We start from the raw sequence: 18,617 nt of genomic DNA, 5'->3' as shown, positions 1-18,617 counted from the left end.
CAAATACTGACCAACCTTTGTCAGTCGTTAGAAACAAGAGCTGCTGGAGAAGACATCCAAGGTCACTGCAGAACAGGGGTGGTGTCAGAGATGCTCTGCTAAACTGGTCACAAAGTCAAGCAGAAGTTCAAGGCCTCAGCTTTGAAAGAGGGGAGGGAGGGGTGGAGTATGGTAGTGATAATGGGGCAGAAAGTGGGTCGTGTAAGGACCCATTACATTTGAATTAGAATGGATGGAACAGAATTCTTGGATTCATTTCTCTTCTTGTTAATGAAACCTTAAAAAAAGGCAACATCTCACCCAAAAGAAATGAGAAACCTAATCAGAAAGATGTTGACTTGGTTAACAATCTGGTAGGTTAGTAAACGACGGGGTTAACATACGATGGTGCTAAGGAAATGGTCACAGACAACAGGAGTTAATAAAACCGTTTGGAGGAGCCAGGAGACTGCAGAGGCACCAACACAGTGCCTGAGACAAATGTATGAATTCCTTTCTTATGAACAAGATTAAAGGGAGACACAAATGAAAAGCTTTTTTGGTTTGTTTTTATAGAGATAAGAATTATGACAATTTTCCTTGCAGAAATGGATTTTTTCCTTTTCATCATTGGAAACTTAATTGGTAGAGCAGCCTTCTCTAGCTGCAGTTTGTCCAGTCCCTGGTCACTTTCTGCATTTCCTTCAGAGACTTCTGTATCTTTGGTTGTCTAGTGTTGCTGGAGAAAACTGCACCTACATTGATTGCCAGGAAAACACTGAGTTTTCCAGCTTCATGGGCCTTCCCTGTTGCTGGCCATCCCATTCTCCAGAGTTTTGCATCACCTGCCCTCCTCAGCTCTCCTCAGCTTTTTCTACTTGTTCCTTGAATTCTGAACTTGAAAATTCCCAATTCTAGAACTTACACTCTATAAGCCACCTCAAGACAGGTATGCTTAATATTGTCTGCATTCTTCTTGTGTTCTAATTTCTACCCCATTTTACTCTGGCTTTCCATGCCCCAACCTGTTTTTTTTTTTTTTTTTAATTATCTTGCATCCCTTTAAAGTTTCCTGAAATAAGATAGATGCACTTTAAAATCTATCCTAAAGAGAGGATAAAGAGATTTTATTTTTCATTCTCATACAATTGAAAAAGTTAAGAAATAGCCTTACACATGCCATCACTTACATTTCAGTTATTTCCTGGACTTTGTTTTGAGGTATAAAAATGAGCCGGGCGGTGGTGGCGCACGCCTTTAATCCCAGCACTCGGGAGGCAGAGCCAGGTGGATCTCTGTGAGTTCGAGGCCAGCCTGGGCTACCAAGTGAGTCCCAGGAAAGGCGCAAAGCTACACAGAGAAACCCTGTCTCGAAAAACCAAAAATAAATAAATAAATAAATAAATGATCAAAAACTTAAGTTACCCCAATATAAAGGCCCACTATTGGCTAATCAGGACGGAACTCAATTTTCATTGTCTCCCAAACCATTGATTCACACTGCCTCACTCAGTTTTAAAGGATAGGTCCAGTATTCCATTCGAAGAAACCACTGAAAGCAGGACACGCTGTGTATTCGCTAGTGTGTCAGCTTTTATCTGACAACTTTGTGGAGTTCTTTCACCTTTATGTGGGATCCAAGGATTGAACTCAGGTTGTCAGGCTTATGCAGCAAGTCCTTTTACACCCCCCCCCCCCCCCCCCCCCCGTCTGCTTCCATGACCCAGAGTGTGCGTGGTGTGTGTGTGTGTATGTAAGACGAGGTCTGAGAGGTGTCAGATCGCCTGGAGTTACAGGCAGTTTGTGAACTGACTGGTGTCAGTGCTGAGAATTGAACTAAAGTTCTTTTACGAAAAGTAAAACAACTAGATTTTTTTCCCCTAGAGAATTTGATGAACTGAAAGTTTTCCAACAAAAGTGGGTAGCTGCCTGTTCTTGTGGGGCATGTATGTACACCATCATGTTGAAATGCATCCAGACATACAATAGCGAAAGTGTGTCCTTTCTCATCACAAGGAAATAGATGTTAAAAATATTGTATGTGACTAAGGCATTTAAAGCACACAGTTTGGTAAGTGTATCTGTGAGATCGTTGTCACCAGGAAAACCAAATTATTTTATACTTTCTCCCTCTTTTCCCGGCCTACAGCTTCCTCATATTTCACTACTTTAGTCCCCAAGCAACCATTAATACCAATCTGCTAGGATTTTTATATAAATAGAATCATTTGATAGGTGTTCTTTTAATCGGGCCTTTTCACTCAACCAAATGAATAGGATTTAAAAACCATTCCAATTTTTAAATTGATGTTGGAGATTGTGTACTTGTAAAATAGTTGTAAGACAAAGGAATCACACCCACGAGACTAGCTCAAACTTCCATGTGTGGTCCTTAGCTTACACAAGCAAGGATTCAGAGACAATGGATATGGAGTTGTTTTAGTTCCCTGTGACTGGATTTTTTCTTTTTTTTTTTTTTTTTTTTTTGATTTTTCGAGACAGGGTTTCTCTGTGTAGCTTTGCGCCTTTCCTGGAACTCACTTGGTAGCCCAGGCTGGCCTCGAACTCACAGAGATCCACCTGGCTCTGCCTCCCGAGTGCTGGGATTAAAGGCGTGCGCCACCAACGCCCGGCTGGATTTTTTCTTTAATTTAAGAAAAGTTGTGTATGTGGGTGCACAGGCACTTGTGTACATGCATTTGGGGGTCAGAGGTCAACGTTGGGTGTCTTCCTCTATTTTTTTTTTTTAATTTTCTACTTATTTATTTTGAGACTGGGTTTTTCTGTGTAGCTTTGCGCCTTTCCTGGAACTCACTCTGTAGCCCAGGCTGGCCTCAAACTCACAGAGATCCGCCTGGCTCTGCCTCCTGAGTGCTGGGTGTGTGCCACCACCGCCCAGCTCTCTATTGTTTTCTTTTTTGAGACAGGGACTCTCACTGAATCTGGAGCTCACTGGCTCCCCTCCATTGCAGCTTCAGGGGTTCTCTTGTCTCTGCCCTCCTCCCTTGCACCCCAACCTCATGCTGGGAGTGCAGATGTGGTCCACCATGCCTGGCTTACATTAGGTGCTGGAGGCCCAGATTCAAGGGCTTGCATGGTAACCATCGTTCCCAGCCCTGCTTAACCGAATCTCTATCTAGAAGGAACTGTTTCTAATTTTCACCATTAAACATAATTTAAGTTACGATAGGTTTTTGATGACTGGCCTTTATCCAGTTAAGACATTTTATTTCTAGACCATGAATGGATAAAAGATAGCAAAATGAAGGCTGGAGAGGTGGCTCAGTGGTTAAGAGCACTGGCTGCTCTCAGGGGACTTGGGTTTGATTCCCAGCACCCACGTGGTTACTCAACAACCAGCTATAATTCCAGTCCCAGGGTACCAGGCACACAAATGGTGCACAGATATGCACAGGCAAAATACCCTTACACATAAAATTTAAAAATAAGAAAACCAAAACCTTAACATCATGCTGATGTTAACATCATACTGATGAAAGAAGCTGAAAACTTTCTCCCCCAAATCAGAAAGAAATATACTCACTTTCACTGTTTCTGTTCAGTGTTATATTGGAAGTCCTAGCCACTACACAAGAGATCTAAATAAAAACCATAGAGATTGGACAGCAAGAAGACTTCCTGGCAGATAGCAGGATTATCTGTGTAACAAATCTAATGGAAATTTATTTTTAAAGGAAATCTGCTAAGTATTAAGTGAATTTAACAAGTTAGTTACTGTGCAGATAGGAAGACTTTGTCTCAAAAAATATATATTTTGGGGTCAGTAAGATGGCTCAGTAGGTACAGGTGCTTGCCAGTGTCTGGAACCAATATGGCTGTCTTGGGGTGCGGGGTGTAAAGGAAACGGCTGACATGACCATGCCATGACATGGTTATGAGAGAACAGCCAGAGGCATCGGGAAGATTTCAGAGCAGAGAGGGGAGGCCAACTGGACGTGGCCAGGGCCAGGGAAGCAGGAGAGTGGGAGGAATAGTGGAGCTAGCAAGACAGACTAGAGCACAGGGAAGAAGGCACGCTGATGGAGAGTGTGGTAAGACTGGCCAGAGAGTAAGTGCGGGGAGAGTAGAGAACCCAGTTATAAGGGGGTGGAGCAGCTGGGGGGGGGCAGGAGGCTGGTGTTGGGAGCTTTGGAATGTATGACAAGTACTTGTAACTAGGGACTGAGGGGGGCTGGAGGCTGGCATGGGCTTTGATATGCAGCTATAGATGTGTGTCCGTGGAACCATATGCCCCTTCTGCCAGAGGGAAGGGAAATGACTCCTTTCAGTAGACAGGAACCGGCTTCACAAGTTCCTGAGGGATGCTGGTTTTTAATCTAACTGTCAGAAACCCTCCTGTAGTCCAGGCTGAGCTCATTTCTGGATATTTGAAACCTTACAGTGGTCCAGAAACCCTCCTGTAGTCCAGGCTGAGCTCATTTCTGGACATTTGGACAGCCTGAGACCTTACAGTGGTGAAAGGGAAAAACAGATTTCCACAAGTTGTGCTCTGGCCTCCACATCCATGGACACACACTAAATAAAATTAAATTTTTTAAAACTGGAAGTGGTGGTGCACACCTTTAATCCCAGCACTCGGAGGCAGAGGCAGGAGGATCCCTGTGATTTTGAGGCCAGCTTAGTCTACAAAGCAAGTTCCAGGACAGCCAGGGGTGTTACAGAGAAACCCATCTTGAAAAACCAAAAAACCAAAACCAAAACAAAACAAAAACAACAAAACCACCTTTTTAAAATGACAGTTTCTTCAAATTGATCTCGATATTCTGTATAATCATAGCCAAACTGCAAACAATTTTGCAAAAGTTAACAAAGTAATACTAAAACTTTATATGAAACAAAAGATCGAGAGTAGCTAGCTAACAAAATTTTAATAAAACTACATTCAGAGGGTGTGATACTGGCACAGAGACAGGCACAAGTCTGTAGAGTCTAGAGGGATGGAGAGATAGCTAGTGGTTAAGAGCACTGGCTGCTCTTCCAGAGGACCCAGGTTCAATTCCCAGCACCCACATGGCAGCTCACAACTGTAACTCCAGTTCCAGAGGATCCAACATCCTCACACAGACCTGGCAAAACACCAATGCACATAATTCTTTTAAGTCTAGAAAGAGCCACAGAAGTATGGGCTGGAGAGATGGTTTAGAGGTTTAGAGCACTGACTGCTCTTCCAGAGCATCTGGGTTCAGTTCCCAGCATCCACATGGTGGCTCACAACCATCTGGAACTCCACTTCCAGGGATTACTTCTTCTGGCCTCTATGGATACCAGGCACATAGGTGCTACTCAAACATAAAGGCAAGTTAGTAGAGGATAGACTTAAAAAGTGGAGAAATCACTGCATAGTCATCTTAGGAAAATGCATTTCAATTTGTAATTCATACCACATAAATATTAGTTTGAAATAGCTATAGCCCAAAATGTAAAATTTAAAACTACAAAGTTAGAGGAAAATAGCTATAGCCTATTGTTGGGCAAATATGTTCTAGTTATAACACCAAAAGCAAAATCTATAACTGTAGTGGGTAGCCATTCCAGCTTGGATCTGGAAGTTCCAACCCCCATTGAGACTCTGGCAACTGTCACGCCTACGAGGCCGGGCGAGGGGAGGCGCTGGAAACCGGAGAGCTGGATGGGCCAGCGCTCTCTCTGTGTGTGCTCTCTGTGCCTGGACCCTGGACGGTGGAGGTTGACCGAGCAGAGCTCCAGAGAACACCGCTGGATTGCGATACACCTTCCCCAGACCCCCGCAACCTATTTATTCCTTCATTTGTAAGTCATCCACTAAATAAATCTTCCTTTTAACTACGTGAAGTGGCCTTTATAATTTTCCCCAATATATAACTTTCTTTTTCTTACTTTTGTTTGTCTATGTAGTCCTACCTGTCCTGAAACTCGCTGTGTAGACCAGGCTGGCCTCAAACTCACAGAGATCTGCTTGCCTGAGTGCTGGGACTAAAGGCAAATGCCATCATGCCCAGCCCAAAAAATAACATTTTAATATGCTGTTGTACTGTATGGTTCAGAGAATGACCTGTGATAACTATATTTTCAGTTTTGAGTGGCAGTTTATTACTCTAATAGTAAACCAAAGTAAAAGGATAAGTAGCAGGCTGGAGAGGTGCTCAGTGCTTAAGAGCACTGGCTGCTCCTCTAGAGGTTCTGTGTTTGGTTTCCAGCACCCACAGGGTGGCTCACAACTGTCTGTGACTCTAGTTCCAAGGGATCTCATGCCCTCTTCTGGCTTTTGTGGGCACAAGAAAAGCACATGTGTACCGACATACATGCAGGCAAAACACCCCTACACATAAATAAAAATTAATTTAAAAGAATAAGTAACAAGAACTAGCTAACCCAGGCAACATGTCTTTAGTCCCAGCACTTGGTAAGCAAAGGCAGGAGGATCTCTGTGAGTTTGAGGCCAGCCTGGTTTTACATAACACCTGTGAGTTTCAGGTCATCAGGACTAAACAGAGAGACCCTGTCTGGAGGGGCGGGGGTGGAGAGCAAGTGAAAGCTAAACATCAAATTGGGTGCTCAGAACATCCAGCAGAAATGTACTGGGGAAGCCTTCTCAAGGCAGCCAGCTGGCATTCCCAATAGAGAGGGGGAGCAGAGTGTCTCCTTGGGTGGGTGTCCAAGTAAAAGACATAGCAACAGATAATGTCATCAAGTCAGGCCCAACATCCAGCAGCAACCAACTGGGGAAGCTGAGGCAGTCCATTGGAATCCCAACTGAACTTTCTCTCCATAAATGAGCTTCCCGTGACTGAATTTGTGAGTTCTTTTCCTGCTGTGGGCACTTCTGTCATGGATAAACATTAGTAACCTCTGTTAAATAGCTTGCCTTCTAGACAGAATCCCAATCCCCTGGGAGACCCTAGCCAAGGCTACCTTTCAGGGCCAGAGCCACACATTCCACCAGGGGGTGTATCTTGCTACACTGAGCACCCTATTTCCCACACTGGCATTTTGGGGGACACCCATAGTCCAGGCCACCTTGATGTGGAGTAGACACAATGGTGGCTTTGGCAGTTCTCTCCCCTCCCTGTCACAGAAATTAGAGGCTAGTCCACCCTCAGACAAGGGGAGATTGGAAGACACTTCGATACAAACATGCTTTTTTTGAAATGGGTGTGGGGAATCCTGCTTTCAGAGCCAGCTTCTTTTTTTTTTTTTTTTTTTTTTTTTTTGGTTTTTCGAGACAGGGTTTCTCTGTGTAGCTTTGTGCCTTTCCTGGAGCTCACTTGGTAGCCCAGGCTGGCCTCGAACTCACAGAGATCCGCCTGGCTCTGCCTCCCGAGTGCTGGGATTAAAGGCGTGCGCCACCAACGCCCGGCTCAGAGCCAGCTTCTTGGTGAGCTCAATCAACACATGACAATTCACCAGTACAGTTCATTGTAGTTGTATTTCATTAAAATGTAAAACTTCTGTTCTCCTAGAGCTGTTTAGAGATGGCAAGCTGTAGCCTGGGAGAATGTCTTTACAAATCATACTATCTAGAATAAGAAACACCCTATTTCTAGTATAGAATAAATAACTCTTAAAGCCCAGTAAATTTAAGGGAATGCAAACAGTTTGAACACCTAAGGGAAGAAGATAGATTGTAAATAAACGCGTCAAAAGATGTTCAACATCTTCAGCCACGAGGAAAGATGCAAATACAAACCATAATGAGATAACACCATTTACTGCTGGAATGGCTGATGTAGAAAAGATTGTTCTGTATGATCTGGCCACTTCATCTTTAAGTGTTTACCCACACAAAATGAAAACATGTTCATAAGAAGACTTCATAATTGCAATTTCAAATGCTGAAAATGACTCATGTCCATCTATCAACGGGGTGGATTGATAAATTGGGTATACCACTCATTAGAATGCTACCCGGTTATTTTAAAAAGTGGACTATTGGGCTGGGAGGACAGTCCAGTGGGTGACGTGCTTGTCTTGCAAGCACGAGGTTCAGAGTTTGATTCCCAGAACTCACATAAGAATGCTCTAAGTATTGTGGTACACACTTGAATCCAGTGCTGGCGAAGACGAGACAGGCAGACCCCTGGGGCAATTTCAGCCTAATTGTTGAGTTCAGGCTGTGAGAGACCTTGTCTCAGAGGATGTAGATGGTGTTCCTGAGGCTTATCCTGTGGCCTCTGAGCATGCAGACATACAGTGTGAACTATCGATGCGTACACCAACATCTATTTTATTTGGGGGTCTGACATTTGAAGACAGAGAAGAAAATATGGTAGAAATAACAGATGTTAATGAATCTCTGTTTAAACTATTTTATTGCAGTTCCAGGAACCAAACCCTGGACATCACACATGTCAGCCAGGCTCTACCACTGAGCCACATTTCTGGCCCTAATTTTTTTTTTAACTTTTAAGATGGAAAAGACTTGAAAGGTGAGTTATCAGTATAAAGAAAGCAAAGGTTTCATTACAAAATATAAATGGAAATGTTGACTCAGCTGAAAAAGATGTTTTACACAGTTAATTGTGTCCAGATTCTCACCAAAGGCAGCTGGCCCTCACAGGATTTTCGTCAGCTGAGCCCTCCACGCCTTGGTTTTCTCTTTCTGGGTTAGGCAAGCTGGAGATTTAGGAAAGTAGGCAAGGAGGCAATAAAGCTGGCATCTGGTGATGGTAGACCTGCTATTTCTCCATGTCCCCAAAGTTTCACCCCACTCACCCTAAGATTGGCATCCAAGCCTGTGGAATCCCACTCCCCTGGGCGACCCTAGCCAAGGCCAACCTTTCACAGCCAGAACCACAGATTTTTGCCTGGGTGAGGAGGAGCATTGCTACATTGAACACCAGTTTCCCCATGCTGGAATTTTGGACTCTCTATGTTCCAGGACAGTTATCACTCCTTCTCCTTGTGGATGCTAATGGCCTTCATGTCCTAGGCTGGGCTTGGAATTTTCTTATGAGTGTCAGGCCCTTGTCCACCCTCTCCACATCAGTCCACCTCAAGGCTTGTCAGCTGCCCTCACTGCTCCTCTCCACTTAGCCAGACAGGATTTCCAGAGGACACCATCTAGACTAGGTGTCCCTCAAGCAATACAGACACACCCCTGCGCTAGCGATCTCCCCCTTGCCCCTGCCATTTGGTACAGCCAAACGTGAATACCAATGGTAGGCCCTTGATTCTGGGCTTTCTTCTGTCACTGCTCAGGTCGCCTCCTGGACCAGGATACCGGGCTTTCTGGCTCTTCAATTTGGCCAAAGGCCAGTCACCCTTGAGTACACGCTCTCGAGTCTAGTCTTACCACACTGAGCCTGGAAAGTAGCCTGTCTTCCTGCTTCTAGGGACCCCTTTCCTGCCTGTCCCACTCAGCCAGGCATGCTCATCAATGAGCACCTAGATACATGCATTCCCCTTTAATCATTTTTAAAGGTCCTTCTAGGTCCAGGCTGTTCTTCTTTTCTCCCTGTACCATGAGACAGAGAGAGAAAGGTCATATTGGACACACACACACACACACACACACACACACACACACACACACACACACACACACCTTAGTATCATATTGGTACCGTATACTGATAGTGCTTCTCAGTATCCAGATACGGTGTTGGTGCGAATCAACTAAGCCATACCTGACCTTTTTTTTTTGTTGTTGTTGTTTTGTTTTGTTTTGTTTTGTTTTGTTTTGTTTTGTTTTTTATGAAAACCATTGGTGGATCCCAGCCCCTTTACTCCAACCCCATCGAAAAAAACTGTGGATGAGGTGAGGAAGGGCAGGCAAAAATATACACCCATCACGTCAGTTGGGACACCTCTTTCCTCTTCGCCCAACTGGAAAGGCTTAGGACACTTTGACTTGAGTGTTTCCATTCTCCATTAGGTTGTATTTTAAGATCTTTTAAACTCTAAGTGGATGGCTTTGTATACATTAAAGGATTTTCAGGAATTATGTTGAAACTTTTTCTTTTCTGCAAGGTGTCTCACACTGTTGCCCACTCCCATTTGCCTGCCGCTAGTCATGCATGCCATTCTGCTTGACCCTAGTCATCCATGCCATTCTGCTTCTCGACCCTAGTCATCCATGCCATTGTTTCTTGCAAAAAGCAATATTGTGCCACTATACAATTTAAATGTGTGCAATGAGAACTGTATTTTATATTAAGATCTCATGACTGATCTGGTAGCTTCTGCCCCTTCTAACTGCTGCCTTCCTCTCCATGCTTTACCCTTCCCATCTCCTTGCCCCCATCAACAGTGCAGTCAAATCCTCAGCCCCATGTCCAGTGCCATGCCTCTCAAACACTTGTCACCTTGGAGTCTTTAAATGCAGGACCTAGCTCAGCAGGTCTAAGATGGAGCTGTAAAATCTGTTTTGGGTTTTGTTTGTGTTTCTTTCTTTCTTTTTAGACATCATCTCATGTAATCCAGCCTGGCCTCAAACTTGATATGTAACTGAGGGTGGCCTTCAACTTTTGTTCCTCCTGAGTTCATCTCCCAAGTCAAAAACTACCATCCAGTCTTCTGTGGTACTGGGGATCGAGGCTGATTGCTGGGCAGACACTGCCAAATAAGCTACATCCTTAGCCCCTGAGGGTCTACTTTTCACTTTCAAGTTTATTTTATGTGCATGTATGAGTGCTTGCATGTATCTGCACCACATGAGTGCTTGGTGCCCTCAGAAGAGACGGGGGCATCAGAGCCCCTGCAATTGAAGTTACAGATGATTGTGAGCTGACATGTGGGTTTGGGGGACTGAACCAGGATCCTCTTGCAAGAGCAGCAAGTGTTCTTGACTGCTCAGCCATCTCTCCAGCCCCCCTCAGAGTATTTATCTAAAGAGCTAAGGGATGACGATACTGCTCTTCCTGAGACCATGGTTTGAACAGTAAGACCCTCTGAGGACCTCTGTGAGAATTCATTTGCATTTCTAGGATACGAGGACCCCTGATTTATAAGGATTGCCCATCTGCTTTCTAGTTTCACTGTTTCACCCTGCCCCATACCAGCAGGTCAAGAGGGTGGAAGATGTATCTTGATAGGAGGAGAGGGGAAAGGCCTTTCTTGTTCTCACCTACATCATGTCCCCTGCTATCCTGTGCATATGGTCTTGGTTAAAACCTCCCCTCCCCTTAATTAGAATGGTCCCAGGTCTCTGGAGTGACGTCCCTGGTCAATGAAGCATGGCTAAATTAATAAAAGATCCAGGCTAGGCATCTTAGTCTCTGTTTCAACCACAGACAACTCTGAAGTCTCAGCCCTGTAGACATCTAGACACATTTGACTTAGGACATCAACTAGACCTTGGCTTCACCTCTAACATGGATTTCTCCTTAGTAGCCTGCTAGAGTGACCTAGGACTCAAACAGCCTGGCCTTGGCACTGGTGAGTGGCTATCTGATCCTGACAAAATAGTCACGGTGTACGTACGTACGTACGTGTGTGTGTGTGTGTGTGTGTATGTTGTGTCATTAGGGGCTAGTTCAGGCACTTGCAAGCTAGATGCCCCAAGGCAAGTGTCTTTTTCTTTGTTTTACCCATGTAGAAAATGAAGTTCAGAAAGACTTGTCAGGGCTGGAAATGTAGCTCAGTTGGTAGAGCGCTTACCTAAGATGTAGGAAACCTTCAGTTTGGTCATCAGTACCAAATAAACCAGGCATGGTAGCACATCCCTGTAACCCCAGCCCTTGGGAGGTAAGGGCAAGAGGATCAGAAGTTCAAGGTCATCCTCAGCTAACCGTAAAACTACAGCATCTCCATGTCTTGCCTTGACCCTTGCAATGGCCACATTGCAAGGGGAACTTCAAAGAAACAGGAAGGGCTAGGTTGGGGGTTTAGGCAACAAAGCTAAAGACGTCTAACCAACAACATACAGCGTTCCAAAACTGTGGCAAGTTTCAGACAAAATGAACCATGATTTGAGGTGCATGAGTGTTTAGGTGGCAGAAGAGTTTTTTTGGCCTAGAGCTTCTGAAGCAAAGATTTTAAAGTTAGATATAAAACAAAGAGTTGGGAAGCAGCAGGGACTGGGTAGGGGTTGGGAGTGGGTAAAGACTGGTAGCTGTGCCCTGGCTGTGGGCAAATCATCTAACATGTTTATTACTTCATTTGGGAACTGATACTCAAAGTTTTGTTTGGAGGGGTCAGCAGATAGGTAAATGGCCAGACCCTGAGGAAGTATGGATGCTCCAAAACCTTCTGGGATGTCAGCAACTTGCTTGATCAATTTTGGAAATCCCTGAGCTATTATTTTCCTACTCAGCTTTGCAAGCATCTCCTGCTACCAGGCTCCAGCCTCAGGGCATTGCACAACCGGTATAGTTTACTATCTGGCCAGTTTGAGGTTGTATGACACCAGCTTTTACATTTCATCCACACCATCCATTCTGGGTTAACTATTTTAGGGCTGAGATTCTATGACAGGATTTCTCTGGACTCCCAGAGAAACTTGCTCCATCATCCAGCTTCTGGATCAAAAGGACTTTTGAGCTTGTAGAATGATCTTGGAGCCAGAATACCTTAACTGCTTTTGGGCCTTACAAAGTACTTTTCATAAAACCAGGCATGGTGGCACAAGTTTTAATCCCAGTACTCTGGAGGTAGATAGAGGCAATAGGATCAGAAACTCAAAGTCATCCTCAGTTAGTGAGTTCCCATCATGGGCTTCATGAGACCCTGTCTCAAGATGAAAACAAAAACAAAAAAAGCCAAAGAATTTTGCTGATAGATACTGACTTTGGATCATAAAAATTTCGTGAATAAAAATGGGACCCACTTAACACTGAGGTTCAAAATAATGAATTGGCCAAGTGTGGGTGTCTGAAATGGGACTTATTCTTTCATAATAGATCTGGAGGTTCTATATGTATGTAGGGGCGGGGTATATGCTTATGCACAAAGCCTTTGATTCAATATCTAATATGTGTGTGCATACACACACACACACATGCACGCACGCGCGCGCACACACACACAAAACTCACTATGATGATTGACCCCATTTCTGGTAGGTGAGTGAGGTGAGTCCCCAGGGTTTTGGACCAGGACCTTCTATCTTTCTTTCAGTAAGGCCCATTCCAGAGTCTGTGCTCCTCCTGGAAGTAGAGAGGATCCGTGACAAGTCCAGGGGTATGTGGGTGGAAACTCTCAGGAAGCCTGAAGCAGGGAGGGCTGAGGTGGTGTGACACAAAGATGCTGCCCGGGAGACCAAGTGATGCTACCACATCCATGTGGGTGTTCTCGGTGGCTTGGCCTCTTGTCCTGGGTTACACCATTTGTCCTGTCCCCGACACCATCATGGGTTTAAGGTAGGATGGCCCAGAAGCCAGGCCTCCACCTGTACTTGTGACTGGGGGTCTGAGGTCTGTTGAGGCTCCACTGCCCTCCCCCCCCCCCCACAGGGCTCAGGCCCTAGTCCAGGGCTCAGCAGACACAGGCAGTAAGATGGGGTTGCCCTTCTATTGGTCCAAGTCCTGAGCATAGCCTGGGTGAGTCATGGAGGTAAGGAGGCCCACGAGGCTCAGCAGTGTGGAGAAGAGCAGCAGGAAGGAGGCAGCGAAGAGCAGAGCAGGCAGGGCACTGAGAACCAGCAGCAGGAGAGCTGGCAGCAGGTGGCTCCACATGGCAGCCACCACAGGCCACAGGGAGCTCAGCAGGTGGGAGCCAGTGGTGAAGAGTGCATGACACAGCATCAGCGCCAGCAGCAGGTAGAGCGTCCCCTCCAGACCCCATAGCATGCGCTGTAATGGTTGCCGCCAGCCTGATGTGTTCCACCACTGGGACCAGCTCCGGGGCAGGTGGCACGCCCACCAGCGCACCCACTCCTGGCGGGTGACCCAGGCTGACCAGGGCACTGCCCGCTGGGGCCCCTCGCCAGCCCCGATGATATCCGTCTCCACTCGTGGCTGCTGCATCACGGTTGGTGCACCTGTGGACAGGGCCAGGCCAGCTGTAGGAGCGGCCCTGGAGATGCCCAGGACCTCTGGATAGGTGGGGATGCAGGGGTCAGGAGGAGACCTGCACGGGCAGGACTGGGCTTTTGAACTGGGGTCTAGGACTTACCTTTGGGTAGAGCCACTTAAGTCATGATGCTTCCTGTTGTGCCCAGGCCAGCCTGGCAGCCAGGTCCCAGTCTCAACCTCACTCACCCCACCATCCTCAGAGGAGTCTATTATGACCTGGGCTGGGGCGGGGCCTGGCTAAGAGAGGAGCTAGTGCATAGTGTCAGACTCACTTGAGTCCCTCACTTATGGACCCTCCAGGCTGTCAGCAAGCCTCACAGTTACCATCCCCCTTGCTTATGGGAAGCCTTCCCAACTCCTGTTCCTCCTTGATGGCTTCCTCCACCTGCAGGGCTGGAGTTGGCTGCTGTATCCACCGTTTTCTCTGCCTTCTCTTGTTGCCCTAAGCCTCAGACCCAGTTCTCAAATGTCCATGTGGAACTAGAGGCCTTTGCGGTTCAAGTTGAACACAATGGAGTATTCTACCCGTACCCCACAACCTTACCCTCGGGTAGCTTGGGACGGAGGAGAAGAAACCTGGGGAAGCAGAATGGCTGGTGTATTTTTAGAAGGTATTCAGTTTTCGGAGGGCCCTTAGTCCCAAGGATGGAGGCAGAAAGCTAGGCCCAGCAGGGCTAAGGGTATACCAGAGCCTCCCAAGAACAGGCCCAGGCCCAGGAACAGCAGGAGCAGTGCATCCTGGAGACTGAGCAGTCCTGAGACTATCCCTGTTGGGAAGAGGGGAGCTGCCTGCCGTCCTGGGCCTTCACCAGCCCCCTGGCTCTGACCCATTGGGAGAAGTCTATGTCGTAGCGGCGTGGGACCTGAGGGCCTGTGGAGAGAGAAGACAACGGCAGCTCAAGGCAACTGCTCTTTTGTCCCTGCGCTTGTGACACCTACCCGGCAGGCTGCTGCCACTTACCCGTGAAGCAGGTCAAAAGCGAGGAAGCTGAACAGCAGCAGGAGCAGCAGCGCTATGCCAGCTGCCGAGAAGACTGTTCCAATGGTCACTCCGAGTGCCCCCAGCCCTAGGAGACTGTCCAGGAGCTGGGCCTGGCTGACATCCCAGGGGACACACATGGCTCACTCACCTGCTCAGCCCCTCTCTAGCATCCACACCCCTGGGAAGGACAGGACGGGGTCTATAAGGGCTTTGGGCATGGGCAAGCAGAGCTGGGGCTTGGAGGTATTAGGAAGAGCTAGTGCTAGGAGATTAAGAATCAGGAGGGAGGAGGACCTGTATACACGCAAGGGTGAGCTCAGAGAATGGGGAACTCGGCTCTTTGTCGATGCCCCCACCCCCAACTCCCACTCCACGTCTTCCCCAAACCCTCCTCACATCCTCCCACTTGGGTCAACCATTCTGGATTTGGACACCTGGGGCATTGTGACTTATTGCCAAGGGAGGACCTTGAGTTAAGGACAGGGCAACAGTTTGTCTTGCCTCATAAGCACTAGTAGCCTAGGTGGGGCTTAGCTAGCAAATAAATGTTTTCTGAGAAGTAGGACTCACCCTTAGTTACTGCCTTGGCTAATAATTCTCTGCCCTAGGGACTTCCCATGGGTTCTGGGTTGTCAGGAAAGCATGCTAACAGCATGACTGCTTGGACTCCTGCCCAAGGGAGGAGAGGCTACTTCTTCCTGGAAGTTCCTCAGGCTGTGTGTCTGGGATGTCATTCAGTCATTCAGTTTTTCTGTATCCAGTTCTCTTCCCTGAATGTGGGGTAAGGCCTGAGGGGTAGTGGGGGAGTCAGACCTGCAACTCTGAAATGCAGAATAGGTTTTTCCAGGAGGCAAGTTAGGCTATGGGTGTCCGGAAGATGCATTTGGATGTTTTAAACACTGCAGTTTGGGGAGATGTTACGGTTTCAGAAATGAGACAGAGAGCTGGGTATGGTAGCATATGCCTTAATTTCAGTGCTCAGAAGGCTGGGGCAGAAAGACCGTGAGTTTAAGGCCAGCCTGGACTATATAATGAGATGCTGCCCAGAGAAATTGAAAAAAAAAAAAGATAGAGGCCTACAACATCGTGACCCCAAGTTATTCTGAGCAAGGTCTGTTTGTGTGTTCCAGGCTGGCCTTGACATTTCCATATGCTGCAGGCTGCTCCCTAACTCTTGGTAACTCTCTGCCTCCTCCGGAGTGCTGGGACTGCAGGCATGCACAACCGTGCCGCATGCACAACCGTGCCTCGAATAAACTCCAAATGGGAAGTTAAAGGCTGCCACCTAAGAATGAAATTAAGGAATGAACATGGAATAAATGGATTGGCGCCATTACTGGTTACAATTATCCAATAAGAATAAACGTATTCCCACTGAATCTATGAAGGGGGAGTGGTTACAGAGTTACTAAGTACATGGACTGTTTGGTGATGAAGATGAGTAGAAGTGACATATAAGTTTAAATTTTACTCGTACTTTGAAGGAAAACTCAAAGGGTTGGGGTAAGGGAGACACTGACAATACAACCCCCAGAAAAAGAAGAGATTGAGTGATAGTGATAGCCCTCCCCTAAAGACCCAGGCCCAGTGACCTTGGCATGTTTGGTGATGGAGTTGGCACCGGAGAGCCAGTATCATTTGCCCTTCACATCATTCACCAGTTGCTCTTCCACTGGCTTCTGTTTGCCTGGGAACCGTGTTTCCGATATAGATTTGTCTAAAGGGACATAGAGACACCAGAGGATCCTGTTTTTTGTCTAAGTCTCAATTGTCTTTGTAAATGAGACAATTGGCATTTAGGTTTTCAATTGCCAGTTTCGTGAGTCTGCTCATTTCTGATGCAGCCACTTGCAAGATTGCATCCCTGATCTATGGGATTGAGAGTCACGTCCTGACAGTTCTCCCGAGAGGAAGTCGCCACAACGTAAGGGTTTGGGAATAGGGTATGAGACTAATACTCCTTAAGATTTAGCGTGTGCAAGGTGCTCTGAATAATTTGTAGGGGAGTTCTACTTGGAGTTTTCCCTGTTTATTTTTCATTCAGTAAAAATTTATAAAGTGATCCCTGTGTGCCAGGTTTTTCATCTAATGTTGGATTAAGACTCCTAAGACAGACCATGGGCTCTCATACAGATGTTCTACTGAGGGTTTGGAGTTGTTTTTTAGAAGGAAAAAAAATTAGGAGATGAGGAAAGAGAAGGGCAGGGTAGAGGAAAGGGCTAACCTAGCATGTGGTCTTGTCTAGAGTCCAGTCTCAGTCTGACCTTGCAGATAGCTCTGAGAACAGTGGATTGTGCTATAGAGTTGATCTCATCATATCAATCAGTCATTGATGATACCTCTTTCATGAAGGAAAGGGAAGAGGGAGATAGAAGTTGGAGAACTGTAACTTTCCTATCTGCTGAGGGCTTTTGTCTGTAGAGATGAGACAGCTATGATTTATGAATGACAACACACTGTTGGTAAAGGGGACCTCAGTGGGGAATCAATAGCATCTGGCAGCCTATCTTGTAGTAAAGGACTCAGCAAATCTGGATGATCTGTATCATGTTCATTCATGAAAACAATTTGTCTTAGGCTGGAGTAGAGCTTGGTTAAGAGCTCTTCCCACTATTCCAGAGGACCAGAGTGCAGTTCCCAGCACCCACATCAGGTGACTCACAACTATATGCAACTCCAGTTCCAGGGGATCCAACACCTCCTTCTGGCAACCCTCATACACATGAGCATACATATATATTAAACCTCAAAACTGGTTGGCTCTTGCTGGGCTCTCTAAGGAGCTAGTCTCTAAGTCCTTGGAATATCCTGTTCAATCTAAGTGTCTCTGTTTACACGGAAGTCTTGGGCCACATCAAATGGTCTATGCCAACAATGTGATTTTTGTTGGGGACTTAGACCAGAAACTAGGATTACCTTGGCCTCTAGAAGGTTTGGACTAACATCAACCAACATGAGCAGTCAACTGTACTTGTATAACTCATCTCCAAAAGTAATCTGGACACCGAAGTTGCAATGACTATTTCTTACTAACAGCACTTGGTGCTGATGAGACATGATGTCTCACATACTGCTGGAAGGATTAAGTCCTGGCTACCTGATTCCATTGTCATACAAATAACTGGAAGCTCGTATCCAGCGTTTCCTGTACCCTGCCAAAGTACATGCTCCTATTGTTGGTTTTAATCTACCTGCAACCTTCCTTTGCCACAATCTGTGGCCATTAGTATAACCACTTAGGTAAATTCTCCTGATAGAACATTGAGTTCTAAGAGAATGGTCATGGGGACTCCAGAAAAACGTTGGCATCTGAAGTAGGATTCACAAGGACAGCGCTGATTCACTAAAATAGGATGGAATCACGAGTTGAGAGAAAGGATAAGAGGGACAGTCTTTGATTCCCAGATGGCTACTTAGTCACCCACAGCTTGGAAATGAAGCAGTCTCATGATCAGGTTACTGGAGGTCAAAGTTATCAGTGGAATTTATTGATGACAGCTAAGTCCCAGGGGAGTTCTTTAGGAAACTGTCCAGAATAACAGAATAATAGCCAAATAGAATAATAACCAAAACCCCAAAGAAACTAAAAAAAAAGTAAACAAAAATAGAGAAATAATATTTGAAAGTTAGTTTTAGAAATTTCAAATAGAAAAAAAATCATAAATTTTTTTTCTGGCGCAATGAACTTTACCTATGTTATTCAA

The 18,617-nt window shown here is 46.0% G+C and overlaps 2 protein-coding genes across 4 annotated transcripts; both read right to left on the bottom strand.

Annotated features, from left to right (window-relative positions):
• Nucleotides 1-12,785: 12,785 nt before the first annotated feature.
• On the bottom strand, nucleotides 12,786-13,883 carry Tmem239 (transmembrane protein 239). Its single transcript, XM_076570638.1, has one exon. It carries the CDS (start codon nucleotides 13,881-13,883, stop codon nucleotides 13,428-13,430), a length of 456 nt encoding a protein of 151 aa, XP_076426753.1. The 3' UTR covers nucleotides 12,786-13,427.
• On the bottom strand, nucleotides 12,950-15,387 carry C4H20orf141 (chromosome 4 C20orf141 homolog). 3 transcript variants are annotated; one of them, XM_016003005.3, is made up of 4 exons: nucleotides 15,310-15,387; nucleotides 14,893-15,091; nucleotides 14,032-14,802; nucleotides 12,950-13,897 (listed from the first exon to the last, which is right to left on the bottom strand). In XM_016003005.3, exons 2-3 carry the CDS (start codon nucleotides 15,048-15,050, stop codon nucleotides 14,565-14,567), a joined length of 396 nt encoding a protein of 131 aa, XP_015858491.1. In that variant the 5' UTR covers nucleotides 15,051-15,091; nucleotides 15,310-15,387; the 3' UTR covers nucleotides 12,950-13,897; nucleotides 14,032-14,564. The 3 variants fall into 3 exon arrangements, with proteins under 3 accessions (XP_015858491.1, XP_042132171.1, XP_042132172.1); XM_042276237.2 differs by having other exon boundaries at nucleotides 14,893-15,027; nucleotides 15,310-15,381; XM_042276238.2 differs by lacking the exon at nucleotides 15,310-15,387 and adding an exon at nucleotides 15,208-15,296.
• Between the last annotated feature and the right edge of the window lie 3,230 nt (nucleotides 15,388-18,617).

This window comes from Peromyscus maniculatus, chromosome 4 (genome assembly GCF_049852395.1).
Source record: "Peromyscus maniculatus bairdii isolate BWxNUB_F1_BW_parent chromosome 4, HU_Pman_BW_mat_3.1, whole genome shotgun sequence".
In the NCBI taxonomy this organism is placed as follows: Eukaryota; Metazoa; Chordata; class Mammalia; order Rodentia; family Cricetidae; genus Peromyscus; species Peromyscus maniculatus.
The sequence above is the reverse complement of the archived record's forward strand: the minus strand, read 5'-3'. Positions and strand labels throughout refer to the sequence as shown.

Excerpts from the sequence above, each read along its gene's own strand:
- C4H20orf141 (XM_042276237.2), bottom strand. The coding sequence starts at position 15,356 with ATGCCCCAGGTGTCCAAATCCAGAATGGTTGACCCAAGTGGGAGGAT. Across the intron at positions 15,028-15,309 it reads GTTGACCCAAGTGGGAGGAT|CCAGGCCCAGCTCCTGGACA; the intron begins GTGAGGAGGGTT and ends CTGGGATGTCAG. Across the intron at positions 14,803-14,892 it reads GCTTTTGACCTGCTTCACGG|GCCCTCAGGTCCCACGCCGC; the intron begins GTAAGTGGCAGC and ends CTCTCTCCACAG.
- Tmem239 (XM_076570638.1), bottom strand. The coding sequence starts at position 13,883 with ATGCAGCAGCCACGAGTGGAGACGGATATCATCGGGGCTGGCGAGGGG.